At 53.2% G+C, this 19,131-nt stretch overlaps 7 protein-coding genes across 7 annotated transcripts; 3 read left to right on the forward strand and 4 right to left on the reverse strand.

The window, feature by feature from the left end:
- Window positions 1–12: 12 nt before the first annotated feature.
- Window positions 13–1,938, reverse strand: LTHEOB_4144 (Cytochrome p450; the record flags this gene model as incomplete). Its single annotated transcript, XM_035513146.1, has 1 exon — window positions 13–1,938. One exon carries the CDS (start codon window positions 1,936–1,938, stop codon window positions 13–15), a length of 1,926 nt encoding a protein of 641 aa, XP_035374848.1.
- Window positions 1,939–3,402: 1,464 nt separating this feature from the next.
- On the forward strand, window positions 3,403–4,858 carry LTHEOB_4145 (Sterigmatocystin 8-o-methyltransferase protein; the record flags this gene model as incomplete). Its single annotated transcript, XM_035513147.1, has 3 exons — window positions 3,403–3,648; window positions 3,701–4,273; window positions 4,331–4,858. The coding sequence occupies 3 exons, from the start codon at window positions 3,403–3,405 to the stop codon at window positions 4,856–4,858; spliced, it is 1,347 nt and encodes a 448-aa protein (XP_035374849.1).
- Window positions 4,859–9,361: 4,503 nt separating this feature from the next.
- LTHEOB_4146 (Esterase lipase) lies at window positions 9,362–10,158 on the forward strand (the record flags this gene model as incomplete). Its single annotated transcript, XM_035513148.1, has 2 exons — window positions 9,362–9,576; window positions 9,636–10,158. 2 exons carry the CDS (start codon window positions 9,362–9,364, stop codon window positions 10,156–10,158), a joined length of 738 nt encoding a protein of 245 aa, XP_035374850.1.
- A 140-nt stretch (window positions 10,159–10,298) lies between these two features.
- LTHEOB_4147 (tRNA pseudouridine synthase D) lies at window positions 10,299–10,718 on the reverse strand (the record flags this gene model as incomplete). The annotated part of the gene is made up of 1 exon (XM_035513149.1): window positions 10,299–10,718. The coding sequence occupies one exon, from the start codon at window positions 10,716–10,718 to the stop codon at window positions 10,299–10,301; it is 420 nt and encodes a 139-aa protein (XP_035374851.1).
- Window positions 10,719–11,628: 910 nt separating this feature from the next.
- On the reverse strand, window positions 11,629–12,213 carry LTHEOB_4148 (uncharacterized protein; the record flags this gene model as incomplete). Its single annotated transcript, XM_035513150.1, has 2 exons — window positions 11,629–11,676; window positions 11,950–12,213. 2 exons carry the CDS (start codon window positions 12,211–12,213, stop codon window positions 11,629–11,631), a joined length of 312 nt encoding a protein of 103 aa, XP_035374852.1.
- A 1,804-nt stretch (window positions 12,214–14,017) lies between these two features.
- Window positions 14,018–15,236, forward strand: LTHEOB_4149 (uncharacterized protein; the record flags this gene model as incomplete). Its single annotated transcript, XM_035513151.1, has 2 exons — window positions 14,018–14,509; window positions 14,565–15,236. The coding sequence occupies 2 exons, from the start codon at window positions 14,018–14,020 to the stop codon at window positions 15,234–15,236; spliced, it is 1,164 nt and encodes a 387-aa protein (XP_035374853.1).
- Window positions 15,237–16,665: 1,429 nt separating this feature from the next.
- LTHEOB_4150 (Choline dehydrogenase protein) lies at window positions 16,666–18,586 on the reverse strand (the record flags this gene model as incomplete). The annotated part of the gene is made up of 4 exons (XM_035513153.1): window positions 16,666–16,860; window positions 16,925–17,263; window positions 17,326–18,324; window positions 18,377–18,586. The coding sequence occupies 4 exons, from the start codon at window positions 18,584–18,586 to the stop codon at window positions 16,666–16,668; spliced, it is 1,743 nt and encodes a 580-aa protein (XP_035374854.1).
- Between the last annotated feature and the right edge of the window lie 545 nt (window positions 18,587–19,131).

Genomic DNA, 19,131 nt, shown 5'->3' on the forward strand with positions numbered 1-19,131 from the left:
CAACGCACCACCCTACCCAAACGCCCAAAACGCCGCCGCCCTCACCTTGGCCAAGTTCTCCGCCCACTCCCTCCTCGCCCTCTCCTCGGCATCCCCGCCCATCCCCCCAAACGCCTGCGCCTGCGCCATCAGCCCGGCCCCCAACCCGACCAGCATCCCCATCATGACCGTCCCCGCAATCCTGCACACGCTCCCATTCAGCCAATCCAGCAGCGCCAGACACTCCCCCAGCAACTCCTCCGCCACGTCCTCCCGTCCTCCGCGTCCGCCGCGTCCGCGTCCGCGCAGCTCCCACGCGTCCCGCAGCACGCGCTGCTGGCACAGCCGCATGTTCGCGTCGAACGTGCCGACGTCGCCCTCGCGCGCGGCGGCGCCCAGCGCGAGCAGCAGCGCGCTGTGCGTCTCGTGCGCGTGCGGGTCGATGCGCGACGCCGTGGCGATGAACTCGGCCAGCTCGAGGAAGAGGTGCGGCGTGTGCAAGGGCGCCGGGTCGGACAGCGACGAGTGCGCGTCGCGGGCGTGCAGGCACTCGATGACGGCGGCGCGGAGGTGGAGGGGCGTGGACGAAGTGTCCTGGTGGTCGGCTGTTGCGGATGGTGGGGGCGTTGGGAGGGGGGGCAGGGGTGCGGATTTTGTTGCTTGCGGTAGCGGGTTCGAGGTGGCGCGGTTGTGGTACGCTGTCTTGTGGGCGGGAGGGGCGGGCGCTGTAGTGTTGGGTCCGGTTGCTGCGGAGCGGGAGATGGAGAGTTCTTTGTAGCGCTCGAGTTCGTTGACTGTCTTGCTTTTTCCGGCAAGTGGGATGTTATACGGCGCTGCTGGGCCAGAAGAATGGCGGTAGGGCTGAGGACCAGCTGGTTTCTGATGGGTCGGGGCAATTCTTTGGGCCGGGGCCGGGGCTTCCTTGACTTTCTCCGGTGTAGTTTCGCCAGAATCACGCTTCCCCAAATGTTGTTTTTCGTAGTCCGAGATAGCTTCGCTGACTTTACGCTTGTGGCCATGCATCCCAGGAATTCTCTTTGTCTCTGGCTCCAAGTTCCGCGTGGGCGCAGTTTCTGCAGAAGGCCTGACGCGGTTGAGTACACCGCCCGACAAATTCTCAGAGGCGGGCTTCTTGCAGAGACGTTGCCTGGTCTCTTTCAAGATGGCGCATGGGTCTGCGTGGACGTCTGCATGCATGGCCATCTTCTCATACGATGGAGGATCATTATCAATCAGCGGGTTCCACGATGAATTGTCCTTCTCTTCGCAAGGGTAGCTTTGCCATAGATTCTTCCCGCCGCCGAATCCACCGCTGAACGTGGCATTCAAGTCCAGTTCCGGCGTCTCGACATCACCCTGGTTCAGCATGGAGCGGATAACCTGCAATTCAAGCTCGACAGTCCCGCGAGACAAGTACACATCGAACTCTCGAACGCCGGACAAGGACCTCATGGATGACATCAGCCTGGACGGAACGCCGGTCAAAGGCGTCGCCAACGGCCTCCGGAGCTTTGGCATGACAACATATGCCGGGTTACTGAGGGAAAAGCGTGCCTGCAAGACACCTTCTCTTAAAGCTGCCGGTCCAGCCCCTTTCAGCTGAGAAAGAGTACCTTCAGGCAGTCCATCGGCATCCACGCGGCGAAGATCCATATGGAGACGCTCAGCCGGGACGACCAGAAACATTTCTTTCTTGGATCTGTGCAGCGTGGATCGAGTGCTGAACGGAAGGCAGAAGTTGATGAGGAGACGTTGTCCGCTGTGGGTCGAGGACCTTCCGATCCACATGACGAGGTTCCCCCTGTTTGACTGCCCAGTGTCCTGCAGGCATCCCACGTGCTGGTACTGTCCATTCATGGGGTCACGCCATCCCATCAAAACAGGCTCTCTGACGAGCTGGTCAAGCGACGGTTCTCGGCCGTGAATATGAACATGTGGAGGGGACTCGAACGGCGACATTGAGTAAAGTGTGATAGAATTGGCGTACTGAAAGTAGATTTCCGAATCCAGGGCTTGCTCCAAACAGACAAAACGTAGAGCAGGAACAGGAATAGCGCACGGACTTGCGGAAAGGGCCGGTACGCGCCTGAGTGACACGTAAGGGAGTGCCAATAAGGGGTACAACTGAATATGAGTACAGGTCGGCCGAGCAGTCAATACAGGACTTTGATGTCCCTGAGAAACGTAACAGGGCGGTGAAAACAGATGCGGCAAGATCAACGCTGAACTGTGATGGTGAAGAAGGAAGATGCGGTGCTGTCGTGTGTGAACAACACACGATGTTGAGGGGAAGCTTCGCTTGTCCGCTCGGCCCACCTGCCCCGGGCGTCGGCCTTATTTGGACTAGCCTCTCGCTTGCACTGACATCACCTGCGATAACCCTTATCGATGGGAATGCGGGGTGTCCCTCCGCGCTCATCATTAGCACATCACTGCACTGGGGTTGCAAACGACGCATGGCAACTCCCGAAGTCAAGGATTCTACAAGTGCCGGCACGAGCCCTACCGAATGTAACCATACCACTCCTCAGGAATCATGGCACACTACCTCGTATTGCACTAGAGATTGATGGTGGGCCCAGAGAGCGAGTATCGGAGCCTCAGTGCCGGCTCAGGAATAGGTGCACGCTTCATCGGGGCTGGCCAGTAGGGTCTTCGGGGCGCACGGGCCTGGAACTGCAGCTAATTGACTCTGTGCCTCGATCATCAAATGTTTCTCGGAGAATGGTGCTCAATGGAGAGAGGAGCGCGAGTCGCTGGTAAAATTTAGATTCTACACTGCGGACACCGGCTCAGGTACTTAAGCTCGGGGTCCGAGAACCAAAACCTTCTCGGCCCGTAAAGTCCGAAGAATTAAACAAAGATCCCAGCCAATAGCAGGTACTCCGGTCAATAACGATCAGGCGATTTAAGTACGGATCTCCAAAGTGACGTTGACCTTCTTGGAATTCAGGTTTTTAGCAGGTCTTCGCGATCCCGACTATGTCCCGACTATATTTACCGCGCAAGGTTTAGTGATTGGCCGTATCCTCTATTCATTTCGCAACCCCACTCCCACGTCAATGCAGGCAACCTGACTCTATGCCAAGAATGTGGCTGCAAAGATAGAAGGATCTTATCAGATGATCCAAACGACCCCTCTCTCTCTCATCTTGCATTTGCCAAGCCCGAGCAGGCGGTATTGGATGCGATAGGTTCTTGGCGACGTGGGGCAAGTGGAGAATCTTATCAGATAGGTAAGTCGACGCCTGGGTTCCCTGCCACCTTCCTCTCCTACAAAATGTGGTGGTCCGATTGCGGCCTTCCCGGACGTTAAGCGATAGGGTTGTTTCCCGGGTAATTTGTAGTAGAAATAGCCCTGTTCTCTGCCGAATAGACCTTGAATAGCAATCAAGTTTGCTTTGGTGCATGTCGCAGTTCAAAATGGCAGACGAACAACCGACGCTCACTAGCCTCGCGGCCAAGATCACTGAGCTGTCCGAGACCTTGACCAAGTACCTCAAGGAGAACAATGTCCCAGCGCCGACCTTTGCGGCAGATAGCCCTACCAGCTATTCAAATCTGTCGCCGGAAATCTTCATGATACGCCAGGCGCTGTTGGACAACCTGAACGACATGTGGTACCTTACGCAGGGTCCGAGCGAGAGTATTTTCAACTACGTCCACTGCGTAAGTCCTCGATTGCAGCAAAGACATCCACCGTGCTAATTCCAATCCACAGTGCATGCCCGACGCTGCCTGCCTCAATGTCCTGAACTATTTCAACTTCTGGTCCGCTGTGCCCCTGGAGGGCTCCGCATCCTACGCCGAGATTGCGCAGCACGTGTCCCTGCCGGAGGACGTGGTTAAACGTGTGATCCAGCACGGTGCAACCCTGCGGATCTTCTCCGAGACGGAGCCCGGCAAGAAGACGACTCGCGTGCAGCACACGTCTCGCTCGGCGGCGCTGGCTCGCAGTTCTGGACTGAGGGCCCTCACTTCGACCATTCTCGACGACGCCGGTGCCCCGATGATGGTTCTGAACGAGGCGTTGGAGCGTTACAACCGCGGCAAGCCCGAGCTGACGCAGGATATGAGCCAGACTGCCTTCGCGCTCTTCCACAGCGGTGGCATCTACGGCCAGCACGCCAACTCGTGGGATCTTCTCGAGAAAGACGGCGAGGGCGAGAAGAAGGGCTGGCGGTCGAGGAATTTCGTCGAGTTCATGCGCTACGTCAAGGAAATCTTCCACCTTGAAGGCGTGGTGCTGGATGCTCATGACTGGAAGTCGGTTGGAAAAGCTAAAGTCGTCGATGTGAGTATGAAATCAATCTGGAGGCCGCTTGTCAGTCTGGCTAACATCAACCAACAGGTTGGCGGCTCAGCAGGCCACGATGCAGTTGTGTTGGCGCGCGAATTCCCCGACCTTACTGTCACGGTGCAGGACTTGTCAAAGGTCAAGTCTGAATTCGACGCCAGCGTGCCAGCAGAGTTCAAGGACCGCGTGACTTTCATGGAGCACAATTTCTTCGAGCCGCAGCCGGTCGAGGCCGACGTCTACATGTTCAAGATGATTCTGCACGACTGGCCTGACCAGGAAGCCGCCAAGATCCTGCGCGCCCTGGTGCCGTCGCTGAAGCCTGGCGCTCGCGTGCTGCTCTTCGAGTACATCGGCAGCCATGACGAGTCTGGCGATGGTCCAGCCCTGCCGCGGTCCATCCAGCAGATGGGAACGGCTACGGATCTGAGACTCATGGCGCTGTTCAACGCAAAGGAGCGTCCGGTTGATGCTTGGAAGAACATCTTCAAGCTTGCAGATGAGCGCTTCGAAGTCTCCAACGTGAAGGCAAACCCGCAGCAGAACTTCTTCGCAGTGATTGAGGCGGTCTGGCGTGGGTGATTTGTTTAAGTATCAATAGCCCATTGAATTCTACATTTCTTTCATTTTTTTTTTACGTTGACAGCATCTTATCTATCAGTATCCTTACTACTGGAAAAATCTGCTTAAATGGAGAAGTGGTGGATTCAAGTTTACACCATGGGCTGACTCGACCGAAAGTGAGGAAAATGAAAAAATGAAAAATGAGTTGCCGCTTTTCCGAAGGGCGGGGCAATCCAAGATGTGGCGCTTCACAGGAAACAGTCATGAGCCAATGGCAGTGCTCCAATGCTGATCACTAATTTGCTTAGAGATTTTTCCGTTTTGCGGGAAAATAGGATTCCTACGTGGAAGTGGATCAATAGTCTCTCACTTCGCTCCGACGGCCGGCCGTTCGACCAAACTCTTTACTCACGCAAAGAGGTATCATGAATCACCATGGCAAATCAAGACTACCCAGGACTGCGGAGTGGCCACAGTAGCCGCCCTAATTTCGAAAATGCGATCGGTGTAAAAAAGGATAATGGGAGATGACATCTCACAGTGGATCAAGGCAGCCATACACAGTATGCCATCACCGCAACTAGGAGTGCAGGGTGTAGTATGGTAAATAGAAGCGGCGTCGGCGAAGTCAGATGCTTAACAAAGAGCTACAGAGCCATATTGCGGTCTTGGGGAGCTTGGTTAGGGGGTGCTCCAACGGCAACGCAGGTTCAATACGAGAAGAAGATGAACATGACAGCGGAACCATTATCAATGGTGGAAGCATAGAGTTATCAAGAAAGATAATTCTCAAGCACAGCAACTTCCGATGGTCCCTTCTCTCACACCACAGCAGCATCGAATTCGAGAATAATGGCAAAGACACATCAGCCTCAAATCCATTATCAGAGTACATTGGAAGACTTCCCCACTGCCATAGACGAGGTTATTGCACTTGCAGGCGGCCTGTTGGGGTGTGACAGCGGGAATGATGTGTATTTTGGACCCACCAGCCTATTCCAATATTCCGAAGGTTAATTCCGCCTTCAGATCTATAAAGTCAATGCGAATACTCCCAGCGGAGAAGCAGAAATCAGCCAAAAGGCTAGAGCTGCAGAGGTCTCACCTGAACAGTAGACCATTGTCTCTCGCCTGCTCGACTTATTCTAGGCGTTGCAACATTCACATGCATTTGTCCTTGACCAGGAGACCTTTTAGTGTACACAGCTCTGGCAATGGTATTAAACACTCCCGGGTAAGCTTCTTTGGGCCTGTGGAAATGAGAATGTCCTACTTTCTCCTTACATTCTGACGTTGCAATAAGCCTTTCTCTGCCAGTCCCCCAGACCGTCAACTAACCAATCCGATAGCATGGAATTTTACATGACCCTTATTCTTGTCCACCGTCCATTTCCGTAGTATTTAAGAATCGTTCAAGACTTACCGTAAGAATTAGATGAGCCACTAAGATCCATAAAGACCTGCATGATCACCAGAACCAACATTTCAAAGCTTGTGTATGATACCAGCAAGACTACAGCATCAGGTAGGTGCCGGTGCAAACCGTCTATTGGAGTTTCATTGTCGCCACCATTCATTTTGTCAACTTGACATTGACCAAGAATCAGAATCACAGTCTACTTCTCGATGAATGTATCTCTACCCTTACCGAGATGGGGCATTTGTATCTAGTTGCGCACAAGCGGTATATGTGTTGCAAGGCATTGTCGAGAGATGGACTCCAGCACACGAAAATGAGGATGATGTAAACGTTGCTATACCTTCACAAGGCAGACGCGAGCCAAGCTTCAGCCCTGGTGAAGCAGCAGTCGAGGTTCCCCATCTTCTAGACATGGAGGGATTCCAAATCAAACAAGATGACAGCACCCTCAGCAACACCACGGCATTTCAGCTTTGTTGACGAGATCATGACGGGTGACATTGGGAATCTTCCAACGGCGGCAATTGGTACGGATGGAACGGGTCCCTCAGCGATGACACGGCTCTTTTTGATTCAATATACGGGAGCACATTTGCATTGACCTGGGATGATTCTCTGCTGGGTGGACTGTCACAGTCTGCTGCTGCAACCCATCCTGGATAGATGCTTGAGTTCTACGATTCGATCATTCTGGGTTTCATCCTGCCTATGTGAAGGCATCTGGCTTTGGCACGTCACTTCCCTGGTTACGACGTGGTTCCTGGCGTTCTCCGGCAGTTTTACATAGTGCATTACAAATACTCAGGGACAGTATGTTCTCCATCGAAATATCCAGTTCCTTTTCCTTTTTAGAAGGTGGTATTCATAATCATTTAGAGCCAACGTGAGTCCATCATTATGTTTATTTGATTACACTAGGAGTACTACAGAGCATCTATAGGCTGATACTATCCTTTGCGGCGCACCAAGCGAGTCCGCTGAACTATGCAGAAGTAGAGAGCCATCTAGAATTTTGGGGGAAACTTCTGCCTCAACACCGTCCCGTATTTGTAAAAGAGGATTGGAACAGGGACAAAGGCGAGAGCTAAGAGTCCTAGTAATGTATTTCCCCATCCCAATCCGAGTGCTTCATATAGAGGAGGTCCTGCTAAGGGAAGAAAGGCAGCAAATATCGAACGCAGCATGGTTAACGCTGCAAGTGCAGAGGCGGCTTGTGCGGGACCGAAGGCGTCCACGAGATAGAGCTGCGCCGGCATCTACGTCAAGATGGTCAGAAACATTTCCCTACGCGCAAAGACACTCGAGTACTCACCATGACAAACAAACTACCGAATCCAACAAATGCAGCTCCGATAATAGGCACGATCCAATGTGTCTTTGCATCAGCCGCCCAGCCATACCAAAAGAATCCAATTGGCATGACTGGAGTGAACACGGCCATCATTGCTAAGCGGTTCTCGGGCTCAACAAAACCTTTCGCCACATGCCAGCGGAGAACTTTGTCGCTGGTGAGGCTGAAGATAGCTACGGCGACCAGCATTCCGGACCCCATACCAAGGTAGCTGAGGCCAGAGATCCCTAGAGAAAAGCCATATTGGTTCTGAAAGACGGAGGAAAAAGTGGTTATGAGTAGGAAAGCTAGCCCGAACGAAAAGGCAACTGCAAGTGATATTAAGAGGACCGCTGGGGAGAAGAGCAGCATCATAAGGGGTCGAACACATGAGGCGAGGAGCAACTGCCTTGCATTTGTGTCCTTCTCGTGCCTGATTGTTGCTGACGCCGCAAGTTTCTTGGCTTTCTTTTGCAGCAGGACCTTGGCAAAAGTTTCTCGCATGAACAAAAGGGTAATCAACGCGACCGTGCCGTGCTATGACTGGTCAGATTCCAGCCAAACGGCACCAAGGTGAGATGTGACAAATGCTTACCGCAATAGCAAGTACCCAAAATGTCCATCGCCAACCGATTGACTGTGAAATGAAACCGCCTGCGATGGGCCCCAGACTTGGGCCCAGTGTGGGCCCTAAGGCAAACATTCCCATCGCTACACCCCGTTTTTCCTTGGGTATGATGTCTGCAATTGTCCCTCCTCCAATGGTGAGCGGAGCAGAGCCCGCCACACCAGCCAGGAGCCTAAACGCGAGGAACATGCCGGTGTCGGTGCTGGTCGCACAGGCGATGGTGAAGGCCAAGAATACTGCGTTGCAGACATGATAAATGGGGAGCCGGCCGAACATCTCAGACATTGGCGCCACGATAATCGGACCGCCGAATAAACCAAGCATATAGATGCTCGTCGTGAGGGTGCTGACTGTGCTGCTATGGATGTCGAAGTCATCTCGGAGTAGCTTGGCGGCAGGTGCATATATCGTGGACGAGAGGTTCCTGAGAGCACACAATTTAGAACCATCCGTCGCTGCCTCGGAGCTCATTTAACTTACATTAGAAGAGTGAGTATACTGACAAGAGCTACATGGCCGTATCTCTTCGAAACCGGCCAATTCTGGGGGTTGTTTGGGTCCTGTGGCCCATCCCAGCCTGTTTGTTCCACTGTTTCTTGTGGTGCTGTTTCGGGCAGCTTCTCCTCATCAAATGAGTGTCTGCTTTCCGTTGGTGTAGTTGAACTTTCCGAATGCGACATGGTCATTGTCTCGAGCCATAGACGAGGCGGGCGGAACCTTCGTAAAGAGGCAGGGTTCTTATTGTAATTCACCTGATGCTGCTCTGCTGCCAAAGATCAGCAACTAATACCCCCAAGAAGCCATTGCGTGAAGACGTGAGCTAGAACTTAGCCACACAGTGTCATCCTTTACAAACTTGACTCGTCCTGCTTGATAAGCACTGGGGTTTCTGCTTGCGGAGTTAAGGCGGGTAGCTCCCGGTGAAACAATGATGCATCGTTGTTGCGGATCCGCGTCCGTGCTGCTGTCCGGTGCGGCCGAGTGGCTGTCCGGCGCGTCCGAAAAACCCCGAGGGTACGGCTACGGCGGATGCTTTATGTGCTCTCAAAACCCCGACCCATTCTCACGCACCTCCAAGTATTACGTGTTAAACCCGCACTCAACACTGACCGGTTGCGGCTGAAGCAATTTGCATTTTTCAACATGGGAGACTGTTGTATCAAAGGTTTCCGGTGGAACGACAAACCAAAAGGCCGAGATGCCAAACTTGGCGGGTTTGACTGCTATGTCACGGGGTCAAACCAGAGTGTGGCCATCATGATCATCCACGACCTTTATGGATGGACGTTCTCAAACACACGAATCCTGGCGGATCATTACGCCCAGGAGGTTGATGCCACCGTCTACGTCCCCGACTTGTAAGTCCACTCCAAGTCATATTCAGTAGAAACCTTGCTAATATTTGCTGGCAATACAGCTTCGGCGGTGAAGTCGTTCCGGCCGAGATCGTCTCGGATCAAAGCCGATGGGGCGAAATCGATATTCCATCCTTCATGGTTCGCAACTCCAAGACTATACGGGAACCGGAGATCTTCGCCTGCGCGAAAGCCCTACGCGATCAATACGGTCGTGTTGGAGCAATCGGATTTTGCTTCGGCGGCTGGGCTGTCTTCCGTCTTGGAGCTAAAGGCAACCAGTTGGTTGACTGCATTTCCACCGCTCATCCAAGCCTCCTCGAGAAGCACGAGATCGAAAATGTTGGCGTCCCAGTCCAGATTCTGGCTCCTGAAAAGGATGTGGTGTTCACAGAGGAGCTCAAGGCCTATAGCAACCAGGTTATTCCCACCTTGGGCATTGCCTATGATTACCAGCATTTTCCAGGCCTTGAGCATGGCTTCGCCATACGAGGCGATCCCACAAACCCTCCTGAGATGAAGGGCTTAGAGAGGGCAAAGAATGCGGCAGTTGTGTGGTTTCGGCAGTGGCTCCATGACCAGTGAAGACGCACACTGGATTTTGCAGAATGACAAGCAGATAGCCAAGCCCCATAAATGCAACAAGTCTGGATTTTGTAGATAGGTATTGTAGACGAAGCCAATCACGATAGTTTTATCAATTCTACGTCATGGTCTCGAGTGAACTACGATACAACATTCATGCCATCCATGTTGAGTGGCAGAGTGTCAAGCTGGGAGAAATACGGGTTCAAAAACCAGTACGAGGCCTCCGCGGGATCAGAAGCCCAAAATCCGCTGGCAAGGTCATCCCAATTAGAAATGGCGTCTTCTAGAGTACAGTCCAACCCCTGCTGTACCTGGGCAGCGGGCGATGGAATGTCGCATGTTTGTCCCAACGGATCCTCGTGCGAATTGGTTCCTGTTTGAGCCAACTTCTCTGGACTCTGAGTCATCTGCGGGTGGGCAATTTCTTCATTCGTGAGGATATGTTGACCTCGTTTTCTTCCGTCCCGCTGATTCGGCTTCTGGTCGCTGTCAATAGGATGACTGGCCAATTCGTTGCTCTCCAGCTCCATTGACTGAACAGGATCCTCCGGGAGCATTCGGTTTGCGCTCTCTCGAAGAAGACGATAGGACTTTCTGGCGATCATACTTATCTCTGTGTATCGAGAGAGACATTTCAAACACAGGTCCCAGCTAGTTGACAGGGACTTATCTGTGATGGTGCTATCACTGAAAGTGCATAACCGAGCCATCAAAAGCGTGCTCGCACAGCTGTGCAAGTCTCCATGTTGTACATGGTCAGCATAATCCTCACCAGACGGCGTCCTTGGCACTTACAGCTCACGTCGTACCACCAAGCCCCCAGGTTGCGTGATCGTATCTCAGAGTCAAAAAACTTGATAAAGCTTTGAGAAGTGATGACACACTGCGTAGCGATACTGCTGATCAGCACATCTTCAAGTTTTGCTTCAAGTAGCCGTTGGTGAGGCTTTGCTGTTTCCCGTCTATGCCTCTTAAAAAGAAGCTCCAGGCCAGGACGCAAAATAAGTAGGCGGATGTGTAGGAATCTTCAGCACGTCAGTCCAGTTCAACGAGCTTAGGATAGACTCAAACCTCAGGTAAAGCCTCTTCGCTTGGATGAATAAGTCAAAAGACGGAATTGAAAGCTCATCTGCAGCCACACCTCCCGCTTGGCTATATTTTGTGGAGTCTGGGTGGTACTTGATGTAGTCAGGCAATGAATTCCGCCATTCCATAATCGACGTATCGAGTTCCAAAATAGCGTGAACCTTTGTCGCAGCCTCGGACAGTATTCCTTTGCTGTCTCTGGCGGACAACAAACCTTGCGGCTCATCTCGGTTCAATACTCGTCCAAGGATGTTGTAAAGCTTAATCGTTTGAATATATGATTCCAACAAGCTGGGATGACCCTTTGGCTGGGGATTCCACTTGCCCGGCTCACTGCTCAATCGAGAATCATCGATCGCTTCAGGCAGTCTGCTCTTTGTGTCACTCGTAGTGATCATTGAGGGACACCCAAATGACATGGCTACTTCCCTATTGACCTCGATTAGAGTTTTGTTTCAAGGTAATACAGGGCAGCTGCTTAGATCCTGAGACGCCGGCTGCCAGGGGAGTAATTGGAGCGCTGGCTGGGTACTCGGGTCGAAAGTCTGAACCAGACAAGCGCCTGTGGGAGAGACAAAGAGATGCGGAGAAGGATAAATACCTCTCCAGCACAATGCATCCGTGCCATACACGACTTCTCATTTCGCAGTCCAGTTGGGTCGGACGCCATGCAAAAAAATCCCTTCTGCGGGGATCGCTTACACTGAGCTCCAATCCAATGTTCTTAGCAATTCGTATCGTGAGATAAGTGATGTTCCAGCATCTGGAGAACTTCTCGGTGCTTTGCAGGTAGAAGCCCATGAGAAGTCCCAGTTGAATCAGTTCAATCCCAACCTCATCATCGGGCACATTCAACAGGTCTACCGCCTGAGTATGACGGAAGAAAGCCTCAGCTCGACGAGCGTTCTTTCCGGGTGAGGCGGGATCAATGGTCAGAGTGGCCAGGGCGAAGACGGCGTGCAACATGGCTGGGAAAAGCTTTCCTCTACTCTTTTGCCGGCAAAGACCCGAGCAAGCCATTGTGTTATCGCCCGTAGTACCCGAATCCAGTGCCCATAGCCGCTCATACTGCCGTCGGAATGAGGGTTGGTGAAGAAAAGGGTATAAGCGATGGAACCTAGAGAAGTAGTCATCCACCAACGCATCTGAGGCCCGCCGTAGAGGTAAAGACCAGTCTGTTGTATTTAATGAGAGGTCGCACGTGCAGTGCAGTTTCGCATTTTGGGCGCCACCTGGCACAGAATTTGCAGGGCCCCCTGGCCAGCCAATGGTGGGTTCGGCAGAGCCGTCTTGCTCGCCGATCAGTGGCTCCATCATCTGCTCGAAGCTGCGTGGCTCGACATAGGGCAACGGTGACGCATCCTGTGCATTCAACGTTTGGCGAGATGATGGAGCGGTACCCGAGTCCGGAGGGTCTTGCGGGGGTACCGGGTTGAGAATGGATGGCGTTCGCGCTGAGGGTTCCGCAAGCGGGGCTGTACTCTTGTTCACGCCCGAATTTGGCGCGGCTGTCAATTCTGGGGATATACTGCTGCGCCCAGGCGCCCGAATAGACGGTGAAGTTGTGTTCATGCGGGATTCTCGTGGCGGCAATTCCGCCGCCTCCAGCTCTTGTAGACGATTCCTCAAGGACTGGATAGTACTAGCGGCGATCATAAGCAAGTTTCACTGCTATCTTGAAAGCATTCTTACCTGCTGTGCCACGCTCTAGCCTCAACGTCGGCGGAATAGACGCACTCTGACATGCGTTTGGCACAACCGCCACATGCGGGGACTGCGCCATCACACCGCCTCTTGCGGATGCGGCACTCCTCGCAAGCTACCGCTGCACGCTTGCGCACGGCCCTTTTCCTGGAGGATAGTTGCTGGAGACTATCGCCATCGTCGCTTCGGACTCGCTTGGCGGATGGGTGCGGGGGTGCGGACATGGCAAACGTAGGTGCGGATGTGAAAGCAGCGGAGAAGCCGCAAAATAGATAAGCTTGAATAACGCCGCAACTTCTTTGCGGCAACCCGCCGGCGGAATTCCCCTCATACATACTCCGCCTTATCTCCGCCCCCGCAATAAATACCGCGCAGAGACCTATATATACTCGGGCATTTCAACGGCGATCCTCCGTTTCGGACGAGCCGCACAGCGCGAATGCCTAACTCCTAACTCCGTGAAATGACAACAATTCTCCAATTGGTGCATCAAGCCAGCAACACACACAATGGCAGCAGCGTTACAAGCGCACGAACTCCCACATTAGAGTCAAATTGTAGTTGAATTCGATTTTAACTCTACGAGCTGAGGCGATTATAAACACAGTCAACAATGCGCTCGATCCTTGACGTAGATCCGCCAATTTAGACTTAAAGAATCCTATACTCAAATTTATGCTTACGTGTACGCACTATAGAAGATCTGGTATACCTTAAACACCGCTACCATTCATGCCGTCTCCGCATGTGCCCCTTTTCGCGTGGTTCAAGTGTCCGAGGCCGAGATTAACGATGTGTACTCGTGTGAAGCGGATCTATCTGGCAACGGCCACCAAGCGCTGCCCCGCACACCGCAAGATGGGCACACTTTACATCCGCAAGCCTTCCGCAAGCCTTCCGCAGAGCCTCGCGGCCCGAAGTCCGCCCGCAGAGTACTTCCTGCAATGCAGCATGTAGTTGTCCTTGGCTAGTCGTGTGTATTAAATCCAAGTTGAACAACTGGTCCATTGTATCCATAATTTTGTTATCATCTCTCAAGCTCAAATCCTCAACTCGACTTAAAATCATGACTCCTGAGATCGCAATCGTTGGCGGTGGCCCATCCGGACTTGCACTGGCTGCCATTCTCGAGCGCAAAGGCCTCGGCAATTACATCGTTTACGAACGTGGCAGCGAGCATGTCCCTCCCCGCGGCGGCTGTCTCGATCTCCACCCAGGCAGTGGCCAGCGCGCCATGAAAGAAGCGGGCGTTTACGATGAGTTCAAGCGCATGTCTCGAGACGGACCTGCCACCATCCATGAGGTCTGGGATTTTGACGGCAACCAAGTGACGGGGTGGGGAGAGGGCCGCGACGCGCCCGAGATTGATCGGTTCAAGCTGCGGCAGGCGCTCCTTACCGCAATCCCAAAGGAAAAGGTTGTCTGGGATACGATGGTTGAAAGTGCAGAAAGAGGCGCAGACGGGCAAGTCGTCCTGAAGTTCGCCGACGGGAGCACGAGATCAGGGTTTAAACTGGTGGTTGGAGCCGACGGTGTGAACAGCAAGATTCGGCATCTGGTATGCATTTTCTGCCCTCGTGAAAACGACTTTCTGCTGATGCAAAGCTTTCCAGGTCCATCCAGTGAAGCCCATCTTCACGCGCCATGTCTACCTCTCGGGAAAAATTAACCCGAGCAACCCATTCTACCCGAAGATGAAATCCATGGCCAAGGAAGGCTCCATGATCGTCATGGGCAAAAGGAAACACATGTTCAACCAAACGCAAGGCGACGGCCATTACAGGATTGATATAGGGTTCGAGGGCGACGAAGACTTCGCCGGCAAGCTCGTTGACTTCAGGGATGAACAGGCCGTCAAGAAGTTCCTCCTCCAGGACGACCAATTCGGCACCATTTGTCCGGAGTTCAAAGAGATCATTGAGAAGGCCGAGGGCCCCTTCTGGCCCTGGCTCCTATACTACTTCCCCCCTGAGTCGTTGAACTGGGAGACCGTCCCAGGTGTTGCTCTGATTGGCGACGCAGCCCATGTCACAACTCCCTACGTTGGGGACGGAGCCAACTGCGCATTACGCGACTCAGTTTACCTTGCACTCAGCTTGCAAAAGTACGGTATTACCACCGAGGCCGTTACCGAGTACGAGAAAGAGATGTTCCCGTATGCCATTGATGTTATCACAAGGAGCAGGAAGAGCGAATCCTTTTTCTTCGCCGAAGATGCGCCTAAGGGCTTTGTCGAGATGATGAAGACTGGAACGCTGGTGGGGGTTGCAGACGATACTCTTTGAGCGTTGACGGACATTGTAGAGAGGGTCGAGATCATGCTTGAATGGAGAATAAATCGTACACACAACCGTCCCATGTCTCTATTGTTCCGACCTTGGTATCACATGGAATCTAACCTACCACCGCAAAACGTCTGAGTTCCTGTGATTCAAATATGAACGAAGCCCATGAATCTATTACAATTGTTAACCGTAGCCTTACATCCAGACATGGCGTGAAGGATGAATTTGACGCACACTCTAAAGAGAAAATCCGACATACGGTCCGGGCAGCAAGAGTGTCCGGTATTGTGTATTCCCTTGCTTGTGCTGTACGCTACCAGTTTTGGGAAAGGATTGTTGGGATGGAGATCGATTTGTTTCACCGCCGGGGTAATCTAGGACAGTGATTAACACGTGCTAGTGGCTAAGGTTGAAGCGGGATACTGTACCTTGCATGATGAGCTTTGAAGGAGTCCTTCCAATGCCGGAATTGGAAACACCAATATTCTTGGCCTTTCCGGTCCCTGGAATTTTCTGCATTTCCGCCTACGTATTTACAAAGTCCCAGTCTGGCAGATGCTTCTTCAAGTCCATCGAGTCTGTCAATAATGGCCAATGGATGAGGTAGAGATCTATATATTCAGTACCGAGTAACCGCACGGAGCTTTTAGGAGCTTCCTGGACGCGAGTGTGCCATTGGTTGTGGAGATGGGTTGTAAGCCAAATCTCACTTCTGGGCACACCAGATGCTCGCTTCCTCTCGCCAACTTCCGGCTCGTTCCCATACGCTGCTGCTGCATCGATATGGCGGTACCTGGCCCTCAGAGCTGTCTCCATGGCATGTTTCACTTCATTCGGCTTCGACTGCCAGGTACCCAGCCCAATGGCCGGTATTTCGGCAGCCGTATTCAAAGGAAATGTTCTCCTATTAATGAAACCTGTTCAGCCAATGGCACACTCTCAAAACCGAGGGTTGGTAAGAGATCTTCAAGTGAATATACGTACGTCGAGTTTTTGGGCACCTGTGCCATTGCTTGAGCGGTCCAAGTGGGGATAAAATGTCACCTTTTTGAGAGCATTAAAGCGCACTACTTATAAAAACCAACGAGATTAATACTCCCTATGAGTCCTGTCGTGGAACTAAAGCTCAGGTGTCGTCAATGATGAATGATGCTGGCTGTATACCCTTTGAAAAATATGGTCACTGGAAAATCGGGAGGCGCGTTCTGCCATCCGATCATAGAACTCAAGATGCCGGTGTGCATATTTCTGTGGAAACCTTCTCGAATGATGCTTGCTGGTACGGAGATGCGGAAAAGCATTACCGCAATTCACCCGCACGGTCTTCACGGCGAATGTGGGAATATCATGATTCAAGGCACATACTTCTTTAAATTACGCAACTACCACCAAACATGACGCAATGCGCAAATCCATTCATAGCGGTTGACTATGCCGCATCCTCCAGGATAACCTCAGCAGCCTTCTCACTGACCATGTAGACAGGCACAGAGATATAGAAGCCAGGAATCTTAGGGAAGACACTCGCGTCCACAACCCTCAGTCCATCCACACCCCTGACGCGGAACTTCGAGTCAAGCACAGCATTCTCGTCGCCGTCCTTACCGATCGCCGCCGTGCAGCACTGTTTCGAACAAAAATTAGCCCAAAAACCCACCAAATGTGTACATCATCACTCTATCACTCACCGCATGATGGCCCCACGCCTCCTTCTTGATAAACTCCTTCATGCCCTCCTCGGTCGTGACGTTGGGGCCGGGCCAGACCTCTTCGAAGTCGCCCTGCAGCGGGACGAGGTCGTCGAACATCTGGCGCGAGAACTGCATGGCCTCGTACACGGCCTGCAGGTCCTTGTCGTCGGCGCCGTCGGCCGTCACGCCCGTGTCGAAGTAGTTGAAGTTGATGGACGGCATGTCCTGCGGGTCCGTCGAGCGCAGCGTCACGCTGCCCGCGTTGTTGCGCGAGTGCGCCTTCAGCACGATCCAGGCCCAGTGCTTCGCGTCCTTGAGGGAGAGGTCGGCGTAGCCCTGTGTGTTGGTATTAGTAAAAATGTTTCTCTTTTTGTTCTGGAGAAAGGGAGGGGGCTCACGGGGTGGTAGCCGGTGAAGTAGGCGGGCGCGCCCGAGATCAGAAGATCGGGATCATCCTCTTCTGCGGCCGAGGAAGACTTCTTGACGATGGCGATGGCAATGCCGTTGGTGGCGTAGGTGCCCTTGAGCGAGGGGCCCGGCAGATCCTGCCACTGCTTGAGGCATGGGTCGTCGTCGGTGCGCAGGAAGGTGCAGTCCTTGGTGATGGTGAAATCGGTGGGCGTCTCGCCGACGAGGGTGGTCTCGTAGCGGTCCTGCAGGTTGGCGCCGACGCCGGGGGAGTCGACAAGGACGGGGATGTTGAACGAGTCAAGCTCCTCCTTCGGGCCGATGCCGCTGAGCTTGAGGAGCTGCGGCGTGTTGAACGAGCCGGCCGAGATGATGACCTCCTTGGTCGCGTTGATGGACTTCTGGGGAGCGGTGCTGGACGTGGAGCTGGCGCGCGGGTCGGCGCGGTAGAGGCTGGATCCTTCGATGTAGCTCACGCCGGCGGCGCGGGGCTTGCTGCCGGACTCGTCGAACAGGACCTTGGTGACTAGGGTGTTGAGCTTGATGTCGAGGTGGTACTTGCGAGTTCCGTCCGAGTTGACTGCATTGGCCGTGTCGAGGATGAAGTTGCGCGGTCCGTTCCGGTGCTTGGACAGTTCTTCGACAGCGAGAGGGACTTGGAACAGACCCTCCTGAGAGTCACGGTCGCTGGTGTAGGCATTGATGTCTCGGAGAAGAACCTCTCCGAGCCCGGTCACAGTGTTGATGATCTTTCCCAAAAGACCCTTGCCTGCCGCAGTGCCGGCAGAAATAATGAGGGAAAGGAGCTTCGGGTCTTCGACGACCAACGACAGATCCGTGAGACTGGTCTCGAGCCATCCGTCGTAGCCGTGGCCAACAAAACTGGAAGGCAGGTACCTGTTCCGCTCCATGCGTTGGAAGTGCTTGCGCATGGCATCTGGCGCCCAAGTTTCATCCCCAGTCAGGGTCTGGATGTAGGTCCAGTCACTCTGATGAATGTCAGTGCCCACCCCGCAAAGCCGAAACATTAGTAATACTGACCTCATGAGGGTATATGGTGATGAGAGCATTGTGGGCAGAACATCCGCCAAGCGTCCCTGCACGCGGGTACCAAATACCCAAAGGCTCCGAGCCAGATGGCGGAGCATGACCAACGTACAGCTCTCCAGCTGGCGTCCTCCACGTCATCTTGGAGTCCTGTTCCTGCCGGGTTTCATTGTCGTAATGGTTGACAAAGTAGTCCCAGCGCATGGGTTCGTATTCGGTTGACTGGAGCTGCAACGCCGGGACCTGATACTGGGTTGCATTCCCTTGGTCGTCACCAGCGTCTATCAGGAGAACTTTGTGCCCTGCAATTGCAAGTCTTGCGGCAAGTGGTCCACCACCAGGGCCGCTACCCACGACAATATAGTCGTACTGGGAAGTATTGGATGCGCGTTTCGTGAATGCATCATGCAAATGAGCGTTGTTGCTGCGAGAATATGGGACAGTCCTGTTTTGCTACAGGGCTGGTCGCCAAGGTAATGCAATGGAGCCACCGCATAAAAGCAGCCGAAACAACCTTTTAGACACACGTTGTAGAAGAAGTATTGCTACGCCTGTGCCCAGAAGGGTGCTTCAGCTGCCAAGCGTTGCTGTTCCGTTGCGATACCGCGACCCAGCCACATAGTGCATTTAGCGACGCAGATCCTCGTGGAGGGAGATATAGGTCCTTACAGAGCCGCAACTGCGGATGTGAAGAGCACGGGGATAGTGAGGCCCTTCATTACGAATTACAAATACGACGATGAGCACGT

This window comes from Lasiodiplodia theobromae (genome assembly GCF_012971845.1).
Source record: "Lasiodiplodia theobromae strain AM2As chromosome Unknown scaffold_11, whole genome shotgun sequence".
Taxonomy (NCBI): Eukaryota; Fungi; Ascomycota; class Dothideomycetes; order Botryosphaeriales; family Botryosphaeriaceae; genus Lasiodiplodia; species Lasiodiplodia theobromae.